Source organism: Pantherophis guttatus, chromosome 6, assembly GCF_059756535.1.
Source record: "Pantherophis guttatus breed Tessera chromosome 6, ASM5975653v1, whole genome shotgun sequence".
Lineage (NCBI taxonomy): Eukaryota > Metazoa > Chordata > Lepidosauria > Squamata > Colubridae > Pantherophis > Pantherophis guttatus.
The window spans coordinates 76,002,555-76,026,962 of NC_142068.1; the positions used below are offsets into that span (position 1 = coordinate 76,002,555).

At 41.2% G+C, this 24,408-nt stretch overlaps 1 protein-coding gene across 1 annotated transcript in view; it reads right to left on the reverse strand.

Annotated features, from left to right (window-relative positions):
* The window catches only part of MCU (mitochondrial calcium uniporter), a 136,885-nt gene extending 116,202 nt beyond the window's left edge, over positions 1-20,683 (reverse strand). Inside the window, exon 1 of the mRNA XM_034425983.3 lies at positions 20,116-20,683. Within this exon, the coding sequence (XP_034281874.2) occupies positions 20,116-20,271 (156 nt within the window). The 5' untranslated portion in view covers positions 20,272-20,683. The remainder of the gene's footprint in view (positions 1-20,115) is intronic.
* Positions 20,684-24,408: the final 3,725 nt, after the last annotated feature.

Genomic DNA, 24,408 nt, shown 5'->3' on the forward strand with positions numbered 1-24,408 from the left:
AAAGCAGCAACTTCAGTAAGCTATAGCATTTAAAAATTCATCCTTAAAGCATATTTAGTTGTGTGCAATGTTTGCATTAAATACTGCATAAATCAGGATTGAAAACAAGGGTTTGTTTTTAATACCATTCTGAGTATATTTTACTAAGTATGACAGATTATTTATTTATTGGCTTTATAATCAATTCAATCAGGCATCTTTGAGTGGTGTACAATTCCCAAGACACATAGTAATTGGGATCAAAAATAATACAGATCAAATCCTATGTAATACGAATGAAAACATGAATTTGGGAGATATACATGTTGTCCTAAACTTACAACAACTGGGACCAAAATGTCTGTGGTTAATCAAGATGATGATTAAGTAATTCATGCCCAATCTTATGACCAGCTGCTAGTCACTTTTTTCATGCTGTTACAACTTTGAATGGTCACTAATTGAATGACTGTAAGTTGAGATGCAAAACAATAAAATCAAATCCTCTACCCCAGGGATATTTACTATGAATAGGATGGGCTCTTACTTGTGGGCCGTCAGAATCACTCCTTGATTAATGTCAGTGGCAGTCGAGATATCTCTTGATTCACGTCATTCCTTGAAGTTCCCAGAACTCCCAGAAGTCTCCTCTGGTTAGCAAGCCATGATAGACCATTCAGGAGGAGTTTAATCTGATGCTACCCTACTTCCCAGGTAGCTAAGGCTTCAATAGAATTGCCCAGCAGGTAACTCTCCCAAAAGCTTCTGAAAACAAAGCCATTCAATTAGATACCTGGAGATACTGATTAAATATGTCTATCCTCTCCATGGAGGTTAATGGCATCTCACCGCTCTACAGTAATCAGAGGTTATTGACTATAACAAGGGAGAGATATTAACAACCCCAACCCTTCAATCACATCATAAAATCCACATCTAATTCTTTTTGGGCCCAGTATGACCTGAAACAGGTCCATGGCTATCATGGCGACCCCCCCCGGGGAAGAGCCTTCTCTGGGGGGGCACCCGCCCTCTGGAATGAGCTACCCCCAGGGATACAACTAATCCCGGACCTCCGGACCTTCCGCCGGGCCCTGAAGACTTTTTTATTTCAGCAAGCCGGGCTGGGTTAAAAATCTTTTAATTGGGGAATTTTATGGGCAAGGGGTTTTAAATTGGAGAAGCCAAAGATAATTTAATTTCGTTTTAATGTATTTTAATATTTGTATTATGTGTTTTTAATTTTGGCTGTTCACCGCCCCGAGTCCTTCGGGAGAGGGGGTGGTATAAAAATTTAATAAATAAATAAATAAATAAATAAATAAATAAATAAATAAATAAATAAATGGGTGGGTGGGTGGGTGCCATGAATTACTGAACCACTTCTAACTCTTCTCCCAAAAAAGGCAAGCTGATATCTCTAAGAACAATCAGCTTTGGAAACTTTACTGCCAACCCAGGGATGGAATCCAAAAACACAAGCAGGGAACTCTCCTAGGTCAGAGACAAAAGTTACAAAAGCAGCATTCTCACCTTGTCTCTAGAACACAGCTTCACCAGTAAAGTCTCACACCTTACTCTTACGTATAAGACCGATTACCCTTTGATCAGGGCAGAGTATCACAGAATATCATTATTGTTTGCAAATGTTATAGAAATATTCAATTTCTGATTATCTCTGTTAAGATTATTTAGACTACGAAGGTCAATGCTGTAATCTTTCACTGAAACAGAACAAATGGCAATTAGCAAAGATGGCGCAGGCTAGGTACAATGTAATATCACTTTAATCAACTCTGTTTTGACTATTTGTATTCCCACATTCGGAGGCACTGGGAATCAACCTGGCATTATAACTGTAAGTTGTACTGAAAGCACTCAACAGCCATAATGTTTTTCATGAAGATGTTAGGAAAAAGAAAACCAGAGTGCTGCTTGCAGCCACTAATTGATTTATGAAGCCAATTTCTATTTTAAAATACCATTTTGAATTATTCAAACGTATTGCTCAAGATCTGAGCAAATCTTTAGTTCTTCAATTCCCTCAACAAAAAAAAACTTTTTTTTTCTTAAAGAATTTTAGGTACATGTTTTATTTACATATCCTCATAAGACATTTTCTTGGAAAAATTATTTTTTCACACAATGCATCCGAGATTCCTTATAACATATCACATGGGCAATGTCAAAATTCATCCTGAAAGTATGAATTCTCTGGTTAAATTAAAAGTTTAGGAGAAGTCAAAAGGTAAAAATGTACATTTTATGTGAATACATTTAAATGAACCTAATTGTGTAAATATTTTTTTTTTAAAAAAACCAGATTAAGTTTTATATTAGTAATAAAACACCAACTTTGCATTAGAAGAGCTGTTACTCCATATGTCTCAATTCCAAATTATAGATGACCAAATTTCAAAGTTCCCTTTTTTGAAAAAGTCTGCAACCTGCAGTGGTTTTGCTCGAAATACCGTGCTACCAAGAAAAATTAAACCCGGCCACTTCTATAAAACCTTGCAATTTCTATTTCAAAACAAAACAAAGCTTCCTTCAAATGAAGCTCAACATTAACAATATGGATGAGGTTTGTAGCTGCTTTCTTAGTCTCATCATCTGATAGCTGAATCTCATTTTTTATTTTTCACCTAAGGAAAGGATATTAAAGAAATGAGAGGCTTTAGAGACTGTAATGTAGTATCAGTAGTAATACTGACATGAAAAGATATGGATTTAGGTACCAATTCTAATAACTTTTGAAGTATTTTAAGTTTACAGTTCTAAAATATCAATCGACTGCCAAGTTCTATTTCCATCTTGTTGGTTGTATTCATGTATACCTCATACCGTTACTTTTGATGAATGTTACTGAAAATTTATTGAAATTTTACTAAATTTCATTTATTTATATCCCATCTTTTTTTTTATTTTTACAAATAACTCAAGGTGGCAAATCACACTTTTCTCCTCCTACTTTCCTTACAACAACAACCCTATGAGATGGACTGGGCTGAGACAAAGTAACTGGCCCAAGGTCGCCCATCTGGCTTTCATGTCTAAGGCAGGACTTGAACTCACAGTCTCCAGCTTTCTAGCCTGAAGCCTTAACCATTAGACCAGGAGTCAGCAACCCGCAGCTCTGGAGCCACATGTGGCTCTTTCATCCCTCTGTTGCGGCTCCCTGTTGCTGGTCAGCGCCACAATTTTGAGAGGACCTTCCAGTTTGGGGGGTGGGAAGCACGGCACACCAGGAGAAGACTCTATGGCAAGGGGTGGGTTTTCCAGTCGGCTCCACTATTGATAGGGCTTTCAGTTAGGACAGGTAGAGGAAAAAGGATGCCACACTAGGAGGAGACTCTATGGTGGGGGAACTGGACTTCCGGTCAACTCCAGAATTGAATGGGGGGCTTCTGGTTAGGACCTTTGTGGCTTCCGGTGTTTTCTGTGGGAAACAGGTCCAAATGGCTCTTTGAGTGTTTAAAGTTGCCGACCCCTGCACTAGACCAAATGCTATTGAGAGATACTTTAGTGTAGTGGCTGAAGTATCAGGCTAGAATCAGGGAGACTATAAATTCTATTCCCACCTTCAGCACAAAACCAGCTGGGTGACCTTGGACCAGGGGTGGGTTCTAAATTTTTTTACTACCGGTTCTGTGGGCGTGGCTTATTTTATGGGTGTGGCTTGATGGTCATGTGACAATTATTTAGGATTTAGCAGAGGTACTGGTCTACCAGGCTTTTAACTGCTTGCAGAGCTGTACCGATCTACCCATTTATTTTTTGCAGGCACTGGTCTACTCATGTATTTTTGCAGGCACTGATCTACTCATGTATTTTTGCAGGCACTGATCTACTCATGTATTTTTGCAGGCACTGGTCTACCCATTTATTTTTGCAGGCACCGGTCTACTCATTTGTTTTCTTTTAATACTGATCAGCTATAGGGCGGCCCTTTGAAGCCCCGCGGCAAGAGTTTAAACAGTTATTTTCCCTCTAGCCATCAGCTGGGATTCAGGAGGCAGCAATAGATTGGGGGTGGGGCCAAATAAAAGGTAAGAATAACGCGGGGGTGGGGGGCAGGGGGGGCAGAACCAGTTCGGTGATGTCATATCGTCACTGCTACCGGCTCGGGAGAACCAGGCCGAACTGGGAGGAACCCACCACTGCCTTGGACCAATCACTTTCTCTTAGCCCCAGGAAGGAAGCAATGGCAAAACATTTGGCAAAATCTTGCCAGGAAAACTACGGGACTTATCCAGGCAGTCTCTGAAAATCAGATATGACTGAACAGAAGGGGCAAAAAAAAAAAAACCCTGAAAAGTCCAAAAAGGATATACAAGTTGTTTCCTTATAGATTTTATCACTATTTGTACTTTCCTAAAATGTTCCGTGCATGGCCATGTAGCATCACACAGAAGTGCAGTTCTTCCTATGAAGGAAGCCTTAGTCAAGCGCTTGAGGCTGTAGAGAATTATTGGTTTGGGCCCTTATGAATTTCGGTTGTATTACGCTTCAATTAATCATGTCTTATCTAGATTGGTTTATGCAATTCTTGTTAATGTCTTTGTTTCTAGAATTCATTGGACAGATGAACTGTCTATTTGATGATAAATGATATCCAGTTATTTTCAATAAGCACAGAGCTCATGAGGCATATAAATTTAACCAATAAAATTAAGAAATAGGAGTTGCCAAATTAAAGGCTGACCTTTATTTCCAGAAACTTTCTAAACGTTTCTAAAGTGGCTTTATAAATATGGATCCCAGGTGTTATTGTTCAATGAAGTATTTTTTTAAAGGTTTTGGGGGGGAGGGGTTGTCTTGTGTTTTAACTATATCTGGTCAAAATAATTAAAGGTAAAGGTTCCCCTCGCACATATGTGCTAGTCGTTCCCGACTCTAGGGGGTGGTCTCCGTTTCAAAGCCGAAAAGCCAGCGCTGTCCGAAGACGTCTCCGTGGTCATGTAGCTGGCATGACTAAACGCCAAAGACGCACGGAACGCTGTTACCTTCCCATCAAAGGTGGTCCCTATTTTTCTACTTGCATTTTTTATGTGCTTTCGAACTGCTAGGTTGGCAGAAGCTGGGACAAGTAACAGGAGCTCACCCCGTTACACAGCACTAGGGATTTGAACCGCCGACCTTTCGATTGACAAGCTCAGCGTCTTAGCCACTGAGCCACCGCATCCCTAAATCAAAATAATTAAGTCACTGTAAAACCCTTCTCTTATAAAGTCATCAAATTCAACACCCAGTTCACTGCATTGGTATCCTCAATCAGTAGAACAGCTGTCAGCTTCCCCCTTATGTTGTTTTGGGCTTTGCTGCTATGGGTGATAGCCTGCCATGATCCGTGGGGAGGCGGAATGAAGGAGGGAAGGCTTGGGGAAATGAAAGTAAGTGCTCTCTCTCCTCAAGAAGTTGCCTCAAGGTTACTCAAGCTGGAAAAAGGAGGGAGTCGCATACCAAAATGCGCTTGGACTGACCATTAGGAAAACATCTTGCCTGAACCTGATTGGTTACACTGGGGTGGGCAGTGAGAGACAGTTAAGGGAGGGAAAAGTAGAACTTTTCCCTCCCTTAACGGAGGGAAAGAGCTGAGGTGGCGCAGTGGTTAGAGTGCAGTCCTGCAGCTACTTCAGCTGACTGCTAGTTCAGCAGATCAAATCTCACCGGCTCATGGTTGACTCAGCCTTCCATCCTTCCGAGGTGGGTAAAATGAGGACCCAGATTGTTGGGGGCAATACGCTATTTAGTATACTGTCTTTGGTGTAAGCCGCCCAGAGTCCTCGAAGAGTGGGCGGCATAGAAATATGACAGACAGACAGACAAACTAACTAACTAACTTAGGGATTTTGGCATGCAACTCTCAGTTCTGTCTTTGCAATACTGCAATACACTTGACTTCTAATAAACTATACATTTTTCAACAAATGGTGCCAAGGTTCATTTCTATTTAGAGGTTTAAGTTGTGGCAAGTCCGACAACAGCATTCACTCATCTCTAAAATAAGGATGACTTGAAAACAATTAGAGGCTACCATATACTACAGTTTACGTTTCATTTCAATATCATTTTAGCTCTAGCTCCTGAAGGGATAATTCCTCCTACAGCTTGAGCATTTTTAAATGATGCATAATGCTAGCTGGGAGAGATTGCCAATCAGCATTGCAGTTTTTCTACCTGCTAGTTAATCATTCAGTGCAACGATGATTTTCCAGCAAAAAAACACCCTTGCTGGTTTTTTTTAAAAAAGTTTATTCTGGAGTTCTTTTTTCAGTTGCTATATTTTCCAATTTGTATGAATCGTGTTAATTTTTTTAAAAAGTTGGGGTTGTTTTCTTTTGTGTGTATGTGTGTGTGTGTGTGTGTGTAAATGAATTGGTTTGACAGTGTTCTGTAACACCCCCAAATAGAATAGTTATAAACACATCCAGGAGATACTATAACTGGGATATAGAAGTAAATAAAAAAAACTCCAATTGTAACTTTTATGAGGATCATAAAATTGAGCATTTCATACTTAATGCTCATTTCAAAAGGGTTTTTTTTAATGCCAAAGTAATTGTACCCAGCAGTTTAAATGTGTATTACGTTCACACAGTGTGCATTTTAATTCCTAGTTCAAAGGGAATATTTTTGTCTACACATAAATGAAAAGGAGTGAAAATTTGTTGATTTGGATCTAGATGCAAATCAAGTTGTTCAAGATGCATGTCACTCCTACTGATTAAAAGAGACTGGAATCCAATTAATTCTGCATCGTGCCCATAGTTTATGACATCTTACCTTCCCTCTTGATCGTATGTTGGGTTTTTTTGGGTTAAGATTTTAATTTGCATGACATCTGAACTGGAGAACTCTTAATTTAGCAAACATCAGCATTGCAGATCCTGCTTGTTATCCCAGACTCTTTACTTTAAACCGGCATATAGCAGAAGATCAAAAGAAGAGAATCCTGGCTAGATTTATAACTACAGGTACTCTTCGACTTACAACCACAATTGAGCCCAACATTTATGTTGTTAAGTGTGACAGTTAAGTGAATTTTGCCCCATTTTACATCTTTCCTTGCCAGAGTTGTTCAGTGAATCACTGCAGTTGTTAAATTACTACACAGTTAAGTGAATCTGGCTTCCCCATTGACTTTGCTTATCAGAAGGTCACAAAGGATGATCACATGAACTTGGGACACTGCTACCGTCATAAATATGAGTCAGTTGCCAGCATCAAAATTTTGATCACTGACTATGAGGATGCTGCAATGGTCATAAGTGTGAAAAACTGTCAGCAGTCACTTTTTTTTAGTGATGTTGTAACTTGAATGGTCACTAAATAAACTGTTTACTACCTGTATTCCAAACTACTATTATACAGCCTACCTCATGTACAGCGCGAATCCAATAATTATTTCATCTTGTTCACATATTTTAATTATTTTAACCTTGTACAGGTAGTCCTCAACTTATGACCACAACCGAGCCCAAAATTTCTGTTGCTAAACGAGCCAGTTGTTATGTGAGCTTTGCCCCATTTTACTAGCTTTCTTGCCACAATTGTTAAGCGAATCACTGCAGTTGCTAAGTTAGTAACGCGGTTGTTAAGTGAATCTGGCTTCCCCATTGATTTTGCTCGTAAGAAAGTATCAAAAGTTGATAATATGACCGTGGGACACCACAACCAGGGTGGATTTGATTTAAATTGAGTCGATTTAAATCATGATTTAAATCGAGTCGATTTAAATCATGATTTAAATCACTAGTAAAAAGGCTTGATTTAAATCAACTCGATTTAAATCATAATTTTTAAAGGGCAACTGTCATCTCTGCTACTCCTCTGACCCGCTGTTGACTCACCGATAGTCCCAGTGTTGCAGAATATACAGCCTCATGCTACATAACTAAGCTCCATTTCATGCTGAATAAACTAAATTATTTATGTATCTTAAATAGAAAACTATCTTACGATAGATTTTTACCCCAAAATTTTTTTATTAAAATAAATTCAATAAAAATCAAAAAAATCCGATTTAAATAAAAAAAATCCGATTTTTTTAAAAAAATCATTGATTTTTATCCACCCTGACCGCAACTGTCATAAATATGAGTCAGTTGCCAAATGTCTTAATTTGGTCACATGATCACGGGGCTGCTGCAATGGTCATAAGTGTGAAAAATGGTCATAAGTCACTTTTTTCAGTGCCGTTGTAACTTCAAATGGTCACTAAATGAACTGTTGTAAGTTGAGAACTACCTCTGTATTGTGTTTTGCCCAGAGTCCACTAGAGTGAAAGCTTATGTTCAATTTAATAAATAATAATTACCACAATAACTGTATCTTGGAAACAATGCTTCTATTACTTCCCATGTTTGAGCCCAGCAACTAAGTTCTATTCAGCAAAATCTATGCTTTAAGCAAGTCATGCTAAGTATAAACAGGAAGTGCCAAGGCATTCATCCATCCCTAAGATTACGTTGCAGGTTGACGAACAGACATTGTCCTTAAAACTCTTGTCTTTTCCCCCCTACCTACAGCAGGCTGGAAAATCTCCTTTGCTAAACAATGGTGCCTTTGTGAGGCAGGTACAGTAAAAAAACTGTAGCTCGTGTTTTGTTATGTAGCCAGTTCTACAGGGAGACTCATTTGCAGTTGATCTTTCCTCTTCTTTCTAAATTCCCAGGGCATTCTGATTTATTCCACTCGTATTACCTGTTAGATAACAAAGGTAAAATCTGTGTCTCAATGTTGCCAATTCTTTTTCTCCTGTGTGTAAATACTGGCCTGCGAGCAGCTGTAATTCCTAATGGTTATGCAATGTTTCACCATGGTGGTCTTTTATTTCTCTTGGTTTATGATCGTAATAAAGTCTTATCTATTTATTTTCTCTACTCTGTCTACATGCTTTTACTCCGAAGTACAACGTCTATTTCTTTTATCTGGTTTGTATATAATGGTTATAATAAAGATAAAGGTTCCCCTCACACATATGTGCTAGTCGTTCCTGACTCTATGGGGTGGTGCTCATCTCCATTTCAAAGCCAAAGAGCCAGCGCTATCTGAAGACGTCTCAGTGGTCATGTGGCCGGCATGACTAAACGCCAAAGGCACACAGAATGCTGTTGCCTTCCCACCAAAGTGGTCCCTATTTTTCTATTTGCATTTTTTACATGCTTTTGAACTGCTAGGTTGGCAGAAGCTGGGACTTATAAATATAATATTATAAATAACCCTTATAATTATAACTATTATAACCATAACCCTTATCTAATATCAGGGGTTGGGTTTTACAGAAAATACCATTTTGAAAAGAATGTGTGGATAGGGTTGCAGGATTCATTTACAATTATGGTTATTTATTTATATCCTGCTTGTATTGTTTTTATAGATAAGGCAGCAAACAAACATAATGTAACTTCTTCCTATTTTCTTCCACAACAACCATTATGAGAAAATTGCAACAAATCTTCGTCAACTCTCACTTTCTGATTTTCAATTGATCTTCTTAAATCTCCCCATTTTTAAGTGCAAAATACAGCAACAGGTATATTATCCGAGATTGCTAGTAGTGCACTACCTGGATTTCATTCTCATCTCTTATCTTAATATACTTAATGCTTCCCCCCCTTCTAATTCTCTAGTTTGATATGCAGCTTTGCTAGTAAAAGAACGAAGGTTTCTATCTAAATTTCTGTTTCTATAGGTGACCAGCAGATAGCATGAAAAATGTTCAATACCCAAGTAGGTATAGAAAATGTACCATATCTGATCTACGTGATCATCATCATAAAACTATCCACAAGGAGTCACAGCAATGGCAGGCATGAGGTGCTGGTAGTAAAAATATTGTGAATCTCGGTTTGCGTAACTGATGATTATAAGGGTTATGAAGCATCTCGGTCCAATGGTATCAGCTCCACTCAATCTGGCAAAAGGGGCATTCTACAGCCCCCATTGGTCAAAGAGTTTTGGCTGGAGGGTCTAGAACAGGGGTGTCAAACTCAAGGCCCGGGGGCTGGATCTGGCCCATGGGGTGCTTAGATCTGGCCTGCAGAACTGCCCTGGAAACAGCGAAGGACCGGCCCGTGGTACTTCTGCCAGCAAAAACAGGCTCCCGAGCTCCGTTTTCGGCTGCCACAGCCTCCTGCAACCCTCTGCCAGTGAAAATGTTTCCGTTTTCACTGGCAGTGGGTTGCAGGAGGCAGTGGCAGCCAAAAGTGGAGCTCGGGAGCCTGTTTTTGCTGGCAGAGCGCTTGGGCCACCACAGGTGCCCCCGACAGGAGTGACGTCAAGCTGGCCACGCCCTCCCTGGCCACACCTACCCCGGCCCTCTGAGGTCAAACACAACCCTGATGTGGCCCTCAATGAAATCAAGTTTGACACCCCTGATCTAGAAGGACAGCCTTTTCTGCTTTGCTCTTGCTCTTTGGATTATCTTACTTCCTGTGTAAAGTCTGCCCTCCCCCACTTTTGGCATTCCAGAAGAGCATAAAAACCTGGCTCTGCTAATGGCTTGGGGTCCTGACAGAGATTTCTATGTTGGAAGTGGCTGTTGAACTAACAGAGAAGATGCCACCATTGTACCAATCTTGCCTTTTCTCACCTCCGCTCCTAATGTTTTCAACATTTTTTAATATTTTTGTATTTATGACTGCATATTTTTGTATTTCTGACACCACCGTGAATCGCTTTGCAGAGTGAGATAGGGAGGGCATATAAATAGAGTAGAGTAAAGTAAACTAAGGATTAAAATTTCAAGAATATTTTTGTTCACTTCCTCCAACTTCTTTTAACATAAATTCAATACTTGTTTCTCACTTTAAATGACACCCTTGGCATCCCGGTTCCTGAGAAGACAGGAATATGAAAGCTTTGCATAAATGCAAATAAACTGAAACAATTCACAGCTGAAACAATTCAATAATTACATCTAAAGACTATATGCAAAAAAGGCTAATCAAGTAGCAGTAGTTGAAAAACCCCATGACTAAACATCTGGTTTAGTCATCACTGGTATAATACTCTTTGTTTCATTGAATAAACCATAGTTAAACAAGTGATGACTTAATATGAAGTTTGAGCCCCACCTATTAGCGAGGCCAGAAATTCCTTTGCTCAGCTAAGCCTAAAATGAATCAAGTCCAGAATATTTATTCTTGAAGAATGCAGATCTGGCCTCAGTAATACAATGCTTGTGACATCATGTTTGATCATTATAATGTGTTCTGCCTAAAAAGTACCTTTAACAAGTTTTCAGATTTAGAAAAGCTGCAGTCCATCTTAACAAGAACTATATAGGAAGCATCTGACTTCCTTATCAGTCACTGTTAAAACCCAGATTGATTCTATGTATTTTGTAAAGACTAGTCTCAGAAGGACAGAGTTTACACTATGGTTTGTTGAAGAAGTTACAGCAACACTAAGCCAGGATCCCAGCAAATCTCTCCTGAATGTGTATATTAGTCCAACGTTAAGAGTATTTAGCATAGTCCAACGTTAAGAGTATTTAGCATAGAATGAAATGATATTTGGTTAGGATTTAAAGATTTAAGTAACGGGTTTTTGGGATAATGGCATTGTTAAATAGATAGAATTTAGGAAAATAATTGAGTAAAATATTAAGTTGTGTTAATTGTAAATTAAGATTTGTTAGTGATTTGTATCAATTTATGATCAATGCTTCATTTTGAAAAGATGTATTTTATGTTTATGTTTTAAAAAATAAAAAAAATATATTAAAAAAAAAAGAGTATTTAGCGTAGCCATTCCAAGCTCAGAACACAATGCTTTGCAAATCCATAATTTATTCCAGAATAGAGTAAAGATATTGTGGTGGCTTAATTGCTATCAATGACTTGCTAAAACCTCTTGTTTAATTCTGTAAAGGTTTCTATTAAGATCCATGTACTTTAATGAAACTGCTGAGCTTTTTAAATGCCATGCTTCTTATCTGAAGTGCTGTGACTAAAAACATGAAGAACATTTATTCTCTTCAATTGGCCAGATCAATTATATCATGAGCATCAGTGAGTTTTCTAATACTCTCATGCTTCCTCTTTTTTTAAAAGAATGTATATACACACACACATCCTCCTTGGCTGTCATAATTTTAACCAACATCAAGCTAACAGCATTATTTCCAAACCAATTTGTCATATAATCAACAGTTCAGAGAGACCAATTCCTGGTCTAACTGTAACTACAAGGGCATGTTGCTACATCTGTAAGAGCATTGATAAACAGCATATTCAGGACCCTTGTAGCACTTCTCATGCCTTCATATGACCTGCTGCTCAACAATTTGCAGACCCATTCAAACTCACTTGATCCTAGCCAAAAAGTCAAAACCTGGCCAATGATTGCAATAAAACTTGATTTTATTCATAAAAATTCCCCTTCACAAAGCCTAAAGTCTAGCAATCCTAAAAGAACCAAATTTACTGACAAGTAAATTCATGAAAACACTGAATTTACCAGAATCTCACTATTCTTTCTTTGGGTCTAAAATGTCAATTTTTTAAAAAACCTACTCAACAGTTCCTACAGAGTATTAAAACCAATTAGCTTTGATATATTATAGGGCATTATTATAAATTACAGCTTACAAGACCGAAAGAGATTTTCCAAAAGGAAAATTTAACTTTTAACTTGTTTATGTGTTGGATGCTGCTGTTAAGAACAGGCAGGGATGCTTATGTTTCCATGTGTAATAAAGTTCTTCAGGTTTTTTAAATAGCCATGCCAGGAGAGTATATATTATTAGACAAATCATTTCAAGCTAATATAGCATGAAAGGAGTTTCAGCTTTTAGAAGTCTTCAGAATAATGGATAATAGACTTTAGTAAATGTATGAAGGCAAGGCAAGGCAAGGCTGCTTGATTCCAGGGGCTGAGCACAGCTGTTGCTAAGTAAATTCTGATAATTAGAAATAGGTTGCCACATCGGAGAGCATTCAAAGCAACACTTCATTCAAATGTTAAAATGGAGCACTCCTAATGTTCGTTTTATAATCAAATGTAGCTAAGGTAACAAACAGCCCTCACGGCTTAGCAGCAGTGTTAGTAGCAAAGAAGACTTTATGTATGAATTAGATTTTGTATTAGTTTTATTATTCAGGTACTCAAGGTAGGATACCCAGCACTCTATCCTCTTCCCATTTATCTCTACCACAATAAACCTCTGAGGTAAACTGAACTAAAAGAGAAAGTAGGCCAAAATCTCCTAGGGAGCTTTGGTGATTAGGGGTGGATTTGGACCTGGGTGTTCCTGTGCCAGTATAACACCTGGATCACTATACTTCGCTGGTTTTTACATTAGATAGAGGATGGGCATGCCTTTTTTTTTAAATCTTCTGTATCTTCAGTATTTTTTCCAGCGATGGGTTTCCAATATTCTTACCACTGGTTCACCCCGCGCACACATGCTTGCTTCGTCCGTGTGTGCGCCTTCCACACATGCGCCCAGCTTTCCGAGCATGCACTTTGTTCGCTCATGCGCCTTCCACACATGCGCCCGGCCTCGAAAACGTGCCTAAATAGTACAATATAGAGCCGGAGGGGTGGGCGGGTGAGTGGGCCCACCTGCGATTTCCACTACCAGTTCGCTCGAACTGGTATGAACCGGCTGAATACCACCTCTGGTTTTTTTCCCTGTAGAAATTGGATATTATTTTTAAGCTTCTATGAAAAAAATCTTATGTATTAGATTGTATTAAGCAGATTATGTGGTATCACATCAGTGTGACTCTTAGAAGCCACATAGGTTTTCTCCATGACAATCTGCCCATAAGTTGGCTTTTCAGGTTGTCCAACAATGCATCATCCCCACTGTAACGGAGTCCATCCACTTTTCTTACTGAGCTCTATATGAAATACTTTTAAATCCTTTTCTCTGAACTATGCATTATTTTGGTTGTTCAGCAAGTTCCAATAAATATCTTTTAAAAACAAAGTAATTATCTTCAGGGGGACGGTATATGGTGATCAAATTTAAAAATAAAAACACCAAGAATAGTATTTGCTCTAATCTTAAAATAAGATGGACAATTCTTTTGCAGCTAGTGGCTGCACTTTTTATTACAGTTGTTTAGTGACTGCGGGCCATTAATAATGTCAAGATTGCTGATCCAACACTTTTTTCACCCCAGGACAAATATTTTATTTGAAGAGCTTGGTTTGCTAAAAATATCTAAGGTTTACCACTTCAAATTCCCTTCTTCCCTTCAAAAAAAAAAAATTCATAGGAAATCATGCCTCTGTTCTTTAGCAGTTTGATGTTTTGTTTTAGTGCATTCTTAAGAGAAAATGGGGACCAAAACGGAAAGAAAATAAGGGCCACACAATATCCATAAGTGGTTGATAACCTACCACAGGCATTAAATAACAGCAAATGTGCTTCTTGTTTTGTGACAATTTATTGAACTTTTTAAAAAAAATCATAGCAATAGTGTGGCTTTTGAATAGTATTTAATAGCCTTAAACAACAACAACTTACATCTTCCATACAAATGTCGTGCAAAATTCTTCATTTCATACAGTAAGAGGCAATATGAGTCAGTTGGTTTAATGGTTAAAGCACCTGGCTAGTTGACTCCTTTTAGGCCAGTCCCTCTCTCTCAGCCTTAGGGAAAAGGAGTCAAAAAAATCAAAGCATTTCAAAAATATCTTGCCAAGGAAACTGCAGAGACTAGGCTGCAATGGAGACTAACTCACGGGCCGAACAAACAAAAGGCAACACAGTCTAGTAAAGTGGAATTTTAGATAATCATCTGCAAAATTAGAAAAATATTAACATGCAGGACATGTTTGCATGACAGCTTCACTATTGGCACAATTTTGTAACTAGGCAGGAGGAAAAAAAGGGAAAGCTATCAATCATAGATGCACATTCATGCACACTCACTCACTCACACATAAAAAGCCCTGCAAAAAGAATTCTTCACAACTACCAAGTCTACATTATGGTTGTAAAGATCAAAGATACACCAATATTGTAAAACATGTGGAGAATAAAAAGTACAAGAACTTTACAGAAAGGAACGCTGATTATTCCTTTTTTTCTTTTTGCACAAATTTTGAGTGATGTCTTTAATTGGGCAAAATACCACACAGAAGTCTATGCCAAAATCACAGTCATAGCAGAGAAATGTTCATGCAAAATTTTGGTTGCTGTTTCTTGAATGATGGAACTAATATGTATTTACAGTGGGATCAGTGCATTCTATATATATAAGTCAGTAATGTGGAAGGAATTCCAAATTTAATTCACAAACTAACTCATGGTTGGCCAAATAATTCTTAAAGTCCAATTTTGGCCTCACTTTCCATGCAATCATACTGAATCTCCCCCCCCCTTTCCCCCTCCCCGCCCCAGGTATCGAGGTTTTGAACACAGAAACAACAGGGACAAAGGAGATTTTTTATTTGATTTGATTTCTTAAACAAACAAAGCATGTTCTTTCTACAAGCACAAAGCTCTCTACTGCAACTGTTCTTTCCCTGCTCTTCCTTTAAAATGCTGGCAACAACAGCAACGATATCTACACAACCATTGTGATGGGGCCAGGATTATGACACAAACATCATATTACCACCATGGCAACCTTGAATATCATTATGATGGTAATATAACCATGTAATAAGGTAAGATGCTTTCACCGCTACCTGACCTTTTTACAAGATAGAAGATGATGATAAAAAGACGCTGGGGAGATCTCACAACGATAGCAGCAATCGTAGTAAACATCAGGGAAGATCAGAAAATTTTCCCCGTCCTGGGAGACCCAATTCTTTGCTAAGTTCATTTACTCATTGTGAAGGAGGCAGAACTTTGCTTTTTCCACAATGTGCCATGAACATGCAGGCATGTCCCGAGTGGCATGGTTTTTAAAGCTTACATATACACATTATTTATCTATAATAAATAATAAAACATGCTTACAAGACCAGGCGTGCTTCTGTCATAAAAAGCACGCCACACTTTCAAATCTAGTGGAGGAAGCTGTTCTACATACTACACATAAATTACAGTTGTGATTCTTGAACTGTCTGCCTTAATTCAAAGTGCTTTTTATTAAATAGCAGAGGAGTGAAAACAGTGAAAACCATCTGATTTCTGACCTTATGAAATCCACCAGAATAGTGCAGTGCCATCTACTGCAAGCACACGTTGACTGTTCAGTGAAATCTACCATAACTTTCCAAAAAAAACGAATGCAACATTGAACATATTTTGTTTTTAATTCTTAAGGATGAAAAAATATGCCCGATTGTCACAATGACAGCATGGGACATGAGCACGGCATTAATAATTCCTGGTTTCTCATATATAACTTATTTGCACTGCTATGTAAGAGTCAAGGAATGTTTTCACATGGTTATTATGCACATGAAAATTATTTTGTTTCTCAACAAACCAACCAGTCCAAAACTGACCTTATGACTGACTATATCAATACCAGATCTACCATATCAATAAATCTATGTTAATAAATATTTCATTTAACTTATTTTTTTAATAAGAAGTTATCATTCCTACTTTTTTAGACTGAAAAATATTAATTTCAGACTAAAACGTTTCAGCTAAGATAAAGAAGACTATCAATATTCGGCTAAAATAAATTATATTAGACAAAACTACCGTGTTTCCCCAAAAAGAAGACCCTGTCTTATATTTTTTTTGAACCCAAAATAAGTTCTTGGCCTTATTTTTGGGGATGTCTTACTATTTTGGGGTGCGTGAAGCAAGATGGGGCTCCTCTTGCCATCTTACCTGATTTCCAGCTCTGTCTCCCTAAACCTAACCAGAGGAAATGGCGGGGACCGGCTGTGCATGCATTTAAATATTTTCAGGGCGGGCTTATTTTAGCACATCCGCTCAAAAGCCCAATTGGGCTTATTATCAGGGGATGTCTTATTTTAGGGGAAACAGAGTACCACTCATCTGTAGCATTATAAACACTTTTTTTTTTTTTGGCCTAAACTCTGGCAAAAGTTTTTTTTCCTTTGGCCTCTATATATCAAAACTATTGTCCATGATAAGTAAAAATAGAGTTCTGTAATGGCAAAAAAGTGAACACAGCCAAGAATGTTCACAGCCATTTTTCTAATGAAATACAGTTCTACCCACTCAGTGGACATTAATTTTGTTAAAATACTGAATATTGAAATATTGAATTACCATGTCACTTTGAAATTCAAGGTTTAAAATTTTTACATCAAAATATTAATTTTGCAGTTTACTTTTTATATTTGAAATAAGTGGAGAGCTTTCTGGAACAATGATAAGGGCATTGATTTTTGTGAAATTGAAATAACTTTAAATAACTGTTTCAGTTTACTGCCAGTTTTTTTTATCATTAAAGGTTCTGCTTGTTTGTTTTTTAAAGTATCAGATTCCTGAAAAAGTTTGAAAATCCCTGGCCTGTATATTCTCTGGCCCCTTCAAAGCGTTACAAATTTACAACTATGACTCTGGTTGAAAATTCACTGCTACATACAGGTAGGCCTTGATTTAACAACCACAGTTGAGCCCAAAATTTCTGTTATTAAGCAGGACAGTTGTTAAGTGAGTTTTGTCCCATTATATGACCTTTCTTGCCACAGCTGTTAAGTGAATCACTGCAGTTGCTAAGTTAGTAACACAGTTGTTAAGCGAAGCGGCCTTCCCCATTGATTTGCTTATCAGAAAGTCGCAAAACGTGATCTCATGACCCCGGGGACACTGCAACCGTCATAAGTATGAGTCAGTTGCCAAACATCTCAATTTTGATCACGTGGCTATGGGGACGCTGCAATGGTTGTAAGTGTGAAAAATGGTCATAAATCACTTTTTCCAGCGCTGTTGTAATTTCTGTGCTTCTGTTTGGAGCGCAGACTGTTGTAAATCAAGGACTACCTGTAGTAGTGTTTCATTTGAAGAGTATCACAAAAAAAGTAAAGCAGAAGTCACTACCACAAAGTATGCTGAAGTTACTCTGGCACAAAGTGATTATATTTGTTTTGAGTAGAGAAACTAAAAAAAACTTAAAGTGGGAAGAATAAAAAATTAATAAGCTAAAACATAGTAAAAGTTTGAGTTGGCAAAGGGTTCTTTTCTCTGAAAAAAAACCACTGTTATGTGTACAACATGTACTCTTTACTTTCACAACTTTTAAGGCACGGCGAGATAGCAGGAAACCATGGACCATGTTCTCAAGAAGATTAAGGGCAGCAGCCATAAGCACTCTAACATCCATCTTAAAACACAGAACCTAAATGAGTGGATTTTTACCAACTTAAATACAAACCCATCTTTTACCACACCGTTAGATTGCAAGCCAAACCGTAAGAGGTACCACACAACCTGTGACAAGATGCTGGAATCGCATCCCTAATGGCTGTCAACTTGCAAATGTATCAGGGCTTTTATTCCAACCTCCCACCCCCACCCCCCATTCATCGTATCTGAAGGACACCCTCGCTTTATTATGGTTTTCTCTATTGACTCGAGTTCTGGGTTCACACAACACTCTGATCCAACAGCCTATATAAACTGGCCCCAGGGTGGGTTTTGCAGAGCAGCCAGGCTGAAATATTGGCTGGAATATTAATTTAATATTTAAATGTATATACCGCCCTTCTTCCGAAGGACTCAGGGCGGTGAACAGCCAGAAGTAAAAAAAAACATCAAATACAAAATTTAAAAACAATTTAAAAATAAATTAAACATTTTGGCCCGACAGTTAAAATCCTCCATTAAAAATCCAAATTAAAATACACAGTTGGAGAGATTAGGCCAGCTTGTGGCTTGTGCATCCTGGACACATCGACGCGCTGTCATGGTTTTTTGAGCCTTCAGACGCTACAAGCCAAACGACCTGGCGAGTGGGGGGGAGGGAGGAGGCAAAAATTGCTCCCGGCCAAGCGATCCGCATCTTCGCTTTAGACACGGGGAAAGTGCACGTCTGAACACTATCGCCCCCCCTTCCCATTAAAAAAAACCAAAAAACACCCCACCAGAGTCCAATCCGAGTTCTTTCTTGGGAAAGGATCCTCCGCTCTCCCCCCCCTTTTTTTTCCTTCCCAAAGTTGGGGTTGAAGGCGAGAGGAGGAGGAGGAGGAGAAGGAAGAGGAGGAAGAAGAGGAAAAGGAAGAGGAAGAGGAGGAGGAGGAGGAGGAAGAAGGAGGAGGAGGAGGAGGAGAAGAAGAAGAGGAGGAGGAGGAGGAGAAGGAAGAAGAGGAGGAAGAAGAGGAAGAGGAAGAAGGAAGGAAGGAAGAAGGAAGAAGAAGAGGAGGAGGAGGAGGAAGAAGAAGGAAGAAGGAAGAAGGAAGGAAGAGGAGGAGGAGGAGGAGGAGGAGGAGGAGGAGGAGGAGGAGGAGGAGAAGAAGAAGAAGAAGAAGAAGAAGAAGAAGAAGAAGAAGAAGAAGAAGAAGAAGAAGAAGAAGAAGAAGAAGAAGAAGAAGAAGAAGAAGAAGAAGTTCGCGCTTCCCCCTTGCGCTCCTCGCAGGGACGACCGCTTCGCCTCCAACGACCGGCTCAGCAGCAGCAGCAGCACCAGCCGCAGCTTTCCCTCCGCCGCGCCCACCCAGGGATCCTCGGCTAAGATTATTATTATTAATAATTTTATAACCCAAAAGATGCAGCAGCAGAAGCAGCAGAGAGAAGAGAGAAAGGGGGGGGGGGAAGCTATCCAAGGCGCTGCAGCAAAGCAAAAAGCAGCCACAGCAGCGGCGGCGCTTCCTTCCTATTCCGCAGCCTGCGGGTCGCCTCTTTCCCACCCCACACCCCTCCAAGGCTTCCAGACGGCCGCCTGCCTTCCTTCCTCCCTCCACCACGCCGGGACCGAGCAGGCAAAGGGGGGGGAAAAAGGGTCGTCCTTGCCCCGGGCGGGCGGTCCCTCCGCTTGGCGGGGCGGACCCTGAGCCAAGACTGGGCAGGGCTCCCCGCCCGAAGGAGGGAAGGAGAAGACCCGACGGGCGGCCCCGGGAAGTCCGGCGTCCAAGGGCTTCCCCGCCGCACCGCCCGTCCCAAGCCCTTCGCTGAAGGGCAACCAACCCCGGTTGCTTCCCACCCCCCCCTCAGACACACACACGGAAGCCCCAAGCGGGCGGGCGTCCTCGCTTGTCCCGTCCCGGGTTCTGGCCTCCGCCCCGGGCACTCACCGTCCTGTGCCTCTGCTGGTGTTGCTGCCGGCGCCTCTCCAGTCCCAAGAAGCAACCGGCGGCGGTCAACGCCGGTCCTCCGCCGCCTCCGCCAGCTCCGCCGCCGGGAGTCCTGGAGAGGACGAGCAGCAGCGATCTGCCCGCGGTGGCCGCCATCTCTCCACTGGAAGTCGCCGCTCTCCGGCAGGCAGCGCTGCGGGATTGCTCGAAAGGGGTGGGGTGGGGGGGGGGGTGTTGGAAGAGGAGGAGGAGGAAGGGGGGGGTGGGGTTGTGGAGGGAGGGTGGGGGGAAAAAAATAAAAATTAAAAAAAAAAAAAGGATCCCCGCTCTCGCGCGCGCGCCAGCCAGCCAGCCAGCCAATCGGCGGGCCCTCCGCTGTTCAGGGCGCGGGCCACCCGCGTGTCAATCCTCAGGCCGAGCCCGCCCTTGTTTTGCCTCCGCCCTCGCCAGGGCGCCAAGCTGCAGCGGTTGCAGGAGAGCCGGGGAAATGCCGCGGGTGGGAAGGAAGGGAGAGAGAGAGGAGAGAGAGAGAGGAGGTTTCCTCAGAAAGGGGTTACGTGGGGAAAGAGGCAGGGAGGGAGAGAGGAGAGGGGAGGGAGGGGCCGTGGGAGACGCGCAAAACTCACAAACGCGGGTGGGTGGGTGGGTAGGGGAGCGGAGGGGGTGGGGTGGGATGTGAAACGGGAGGTGCGAAACGATGAGAACCTCGGACTTTCCCCGACTAAACTTACTCCAAGCCTGTTGACCTGGAAGTCAGTCAGTCAGTCAGTCCCCCCACCCCACCCCCATTGACTTCAATCGGAATAGAGCTCTGGAAGGGACCTTGGAGGTCTTCTAGTCCAGCCCACTGCTCAACAGGAGACCCTCCCTAGACTGTTTCAGATAGGTGACCATTTCAGATAGTCTTTTACAGAATACAGAATAACAGAGGTGGAAGGGACCTTGGAGGTCTTCTAGTCCAGCCCCCTGCTCAACAGGAGACCCACCTAGACCGTTTCAGAGAGGTGGCTGTCCAGTATTTTACAGAATAACAGAGGTGGAAGGGAACTTGGAGGTCTTCTAGTCCAGCCCCCTGCTCAACAGGAGACCCACCTAGACCGTTTCAGAGAGGTGGCTGTCCAATATTTTACAGAATAACAGAGGTGGAAGGGACCTTGAAGGTCTTCTAGTCCAGCCCTCTGCTCAACAGGAAACCCTCCCTAGACTGTTTCAGATAGGTGGCTGTTCAGTATTTTACAGAATATAGAATAACACAGGTGGAAGGGACCTTGGAGGTCTTCTAGTCCAGCCCACTTCTCAACAGGAGACCCGCCTAGACCGTTTCAGAGAGGTGGCTGTCCAGTATTTTACAGAATAACAGAGGTGGAAGGGACCTTGGAGGTCTTCTAGTCCAGCCCCCTGCTCAACAGGAGACCCTCCTAGACTGTTTCAGATAAGTGACCATTTCAGATAGTCTTTTACAGAATACAGAATAACAGAGGTGGAAGGGACCTTGGAGGTCTTCTAGTCCAGCCCCCTGCTCAACAGGAGACCCTCCCTAGACCATTCCGGACAAATGACTGTCCGATCTCTTCTTTAAAGCCTCCGTTGATGGAGCCACCCCAACTTCCAGAGACAACTTGTCCCACTGATTAATTGTTCATACCTGAGAGCTGGGGAGGATGTGTCGGGGCTGCGTGCATAAATGTGGTAGTTTTGTTCTTACCGTGCCTTGGTCTGACTTGCCAATGGGACTTTAACAGATTAACAAGAGTTGGAAGGGACCTTACAGGTCATCTAGTCCAACCCCCTGCCCAAGCAGGAGACCGTACATCTGCCTCTACCTAGGAATGAACTCACAACCTCCAAAGGCCTGGGGTCATTTTGGTTCCCTGGATCATTTTCTTAAAAACCTCCAGTGATGAAGCCACCTACAACTTCTGGTGGCAAGCCGTTCCACTGGTTAATAGTCCTCACTGTTAGGAAGTTTCTCCTTAATTCCAGGTTGCTTCTCTCCTGACTTAGTTTCCATCCATTTTGGGGGGGGGTCTTCTGGTACTTTGGAAAATAAGTTGACCCCTCTCCTCTTTGTGGCAGCCCCTCAAACACTGGATTCCTGCTATCATGTCATCCCTAGTTTTTCTTGGATACATACAGGCGATGGTACCTGTTACATAGTGCAGTTAGATTTCGACTTATGACCGCAATTGAGCCCATCATTTCCGTTGCTAAGTAAGACAGTTGTTGAGTGAGTTATGCCCCATTTTACCCCCTTTCTGGCCACTGTTGTTAAATGAATCAGTGCAGGTATTCAGTGAATCATTTGGTAACTGAACGAATCTGGTGTGCCCCATTGATTTGGCCCATTGGAAGTCAGCTGGGAAGGTTACAAATGACAACTGCATGATCCTGTCATAAATACATGCCATTTGCCGAGGACTCTAGTTTTGATCGTGGGGATGCTACAACAGTCGTAAGTGTGAAAAATGGTCAGAAGTCGCTTTTTTCAGGGCTGTTGTAACTTAGAACGGTCACTAAATAACAGTTGCGAGTCAAGAGCTGCCTGTATTTTTTATTCATTTATTCATTACTAATGCTTTATGCAGGTGCAGGTGTGAGACTAAGCAATGTACAAGCAGCAATGTAATTCACAAATCAACTGAAGAAATCCATATATCAGAAAGAAGAAATGTCATCGGCAGTGATAATATTAAAATCGCGAAACCATGATGTCTTATATCATCCAGCAGCCAGGTTCAACCCCAACTCGGATACCGCCACCCATTCTGACACTAGTCTCCAAATGGGCACCAAATAAAACATTCTTTTAAAAGCTTCCTAAATGTTGAAAGGGAGGGTTCAGTTTCACATCTCTTCTGGTATTCAGAGGGAGCGTCCGATGATACCCTACATTTTAAAAGTACATCCCAGTGAAGATAACAGATTAACAAGAGTTGGAAGGGACCTTGTAGGTCATCTAGTCCAACCCCCCCCCCACCCAAGCAGGAGACCCTACACCATGGCTGTCCAGTCTCGAAAGCTTCCGGTGATGAAGTTCCCACAACTTCTGAAGGCAAGCTGTTCCATTAGTTGATCGTTTTCACTGTCAGAAAATTTCTCCTTATTTTCAAGTTGATCAGTTTCCATCCATTATTCTTTGTCTGGCCTTCAGGTGCTTTGGCAGATAGCCTGACCCCCTCCTCTGTGGCAGCCCATAAAATATTGGAACACTCCTATCCTGTCTCCCCTGGTCCTTCTCTTCACTAAACTAGCCATGGCCAGTTCCTGCAAAAGTTGATAAAAGAGTTTCTAATTGCCCACATATTAAGGTGAAATTACATCCACGGTGGCCCCAGACTAGGAGTCAGCAACCTGCGGCTCTGGAGCCGCATGTGGCTCTTTCACCCCTCTGCTGCAGCTCCCTGTCACTCAAAATATGTGTCACAACCGCCAATGTGCGACACCTGCCGGCACGAGATTTATTGAGCTTTTCAACCCCCGGTAGGCCAACCATGGATCAAGAAAAGAAAAGTTTCAGAAGAAAACAGAACATTTAATTTCAACTACATATGCTAGTTTTGTGGCCGCTCAAGAAATAGGCACGAGAAGAGTTTTGTGGCTCCCTGTGTTTTCTTTTCTATGGGAAACTGGTCCAAATGGCTCTTTGAGTGTTTAAGGTTGCAGACCAATAGCAAGGGATGCTACACCCTGAAGCTCAGTTCACAACTAAAAAGCCACAAGTTTTGCATTCCTGTTTTAGAGTCAGATGACTTCCTATGGTAAAACCACTTCAAACCCAGAACCATTTCAATACTAGGCAATATAAAATGAGGACGTATGTAAAGTGAAGGCAGTTATCAGTTTGTTGCCAAAAATATTTTGCCGGGGAAGTAGAAGTTTCTGTTGCCTTTCCTTAGTAAGATGTCTCTTGAAAAGACTTTATGAACTAATGATGTCAGATTCCTATAGGATGTAGGAAGAAACAGTTGGTCATCATGATTCCTTATGTTCAGATAGTCCTCGACTTAGAACTATACATCCAAAGATATAGCAGCACTGAAAGAAGTCCTCACACTTCCAGCCATTGGAGCATTCCTTACAGTCACGTGATCAAAATTTAGCCACTTGGCAACCACCATGTATTCAAAATGGTTGCAGTGTCACGGGATCAATTGATCACCATTTGCAACTTTCCCAGCCAACTTCTGACGAGCAAAGTCAGTGGGGGAACAAGTGTGTGATTGGAAGGTAGCCATGAAAACTGGGGAAGAAGGACTTGCAGTGCATAGTACAATATGTTCAGGTGGGCCTCGA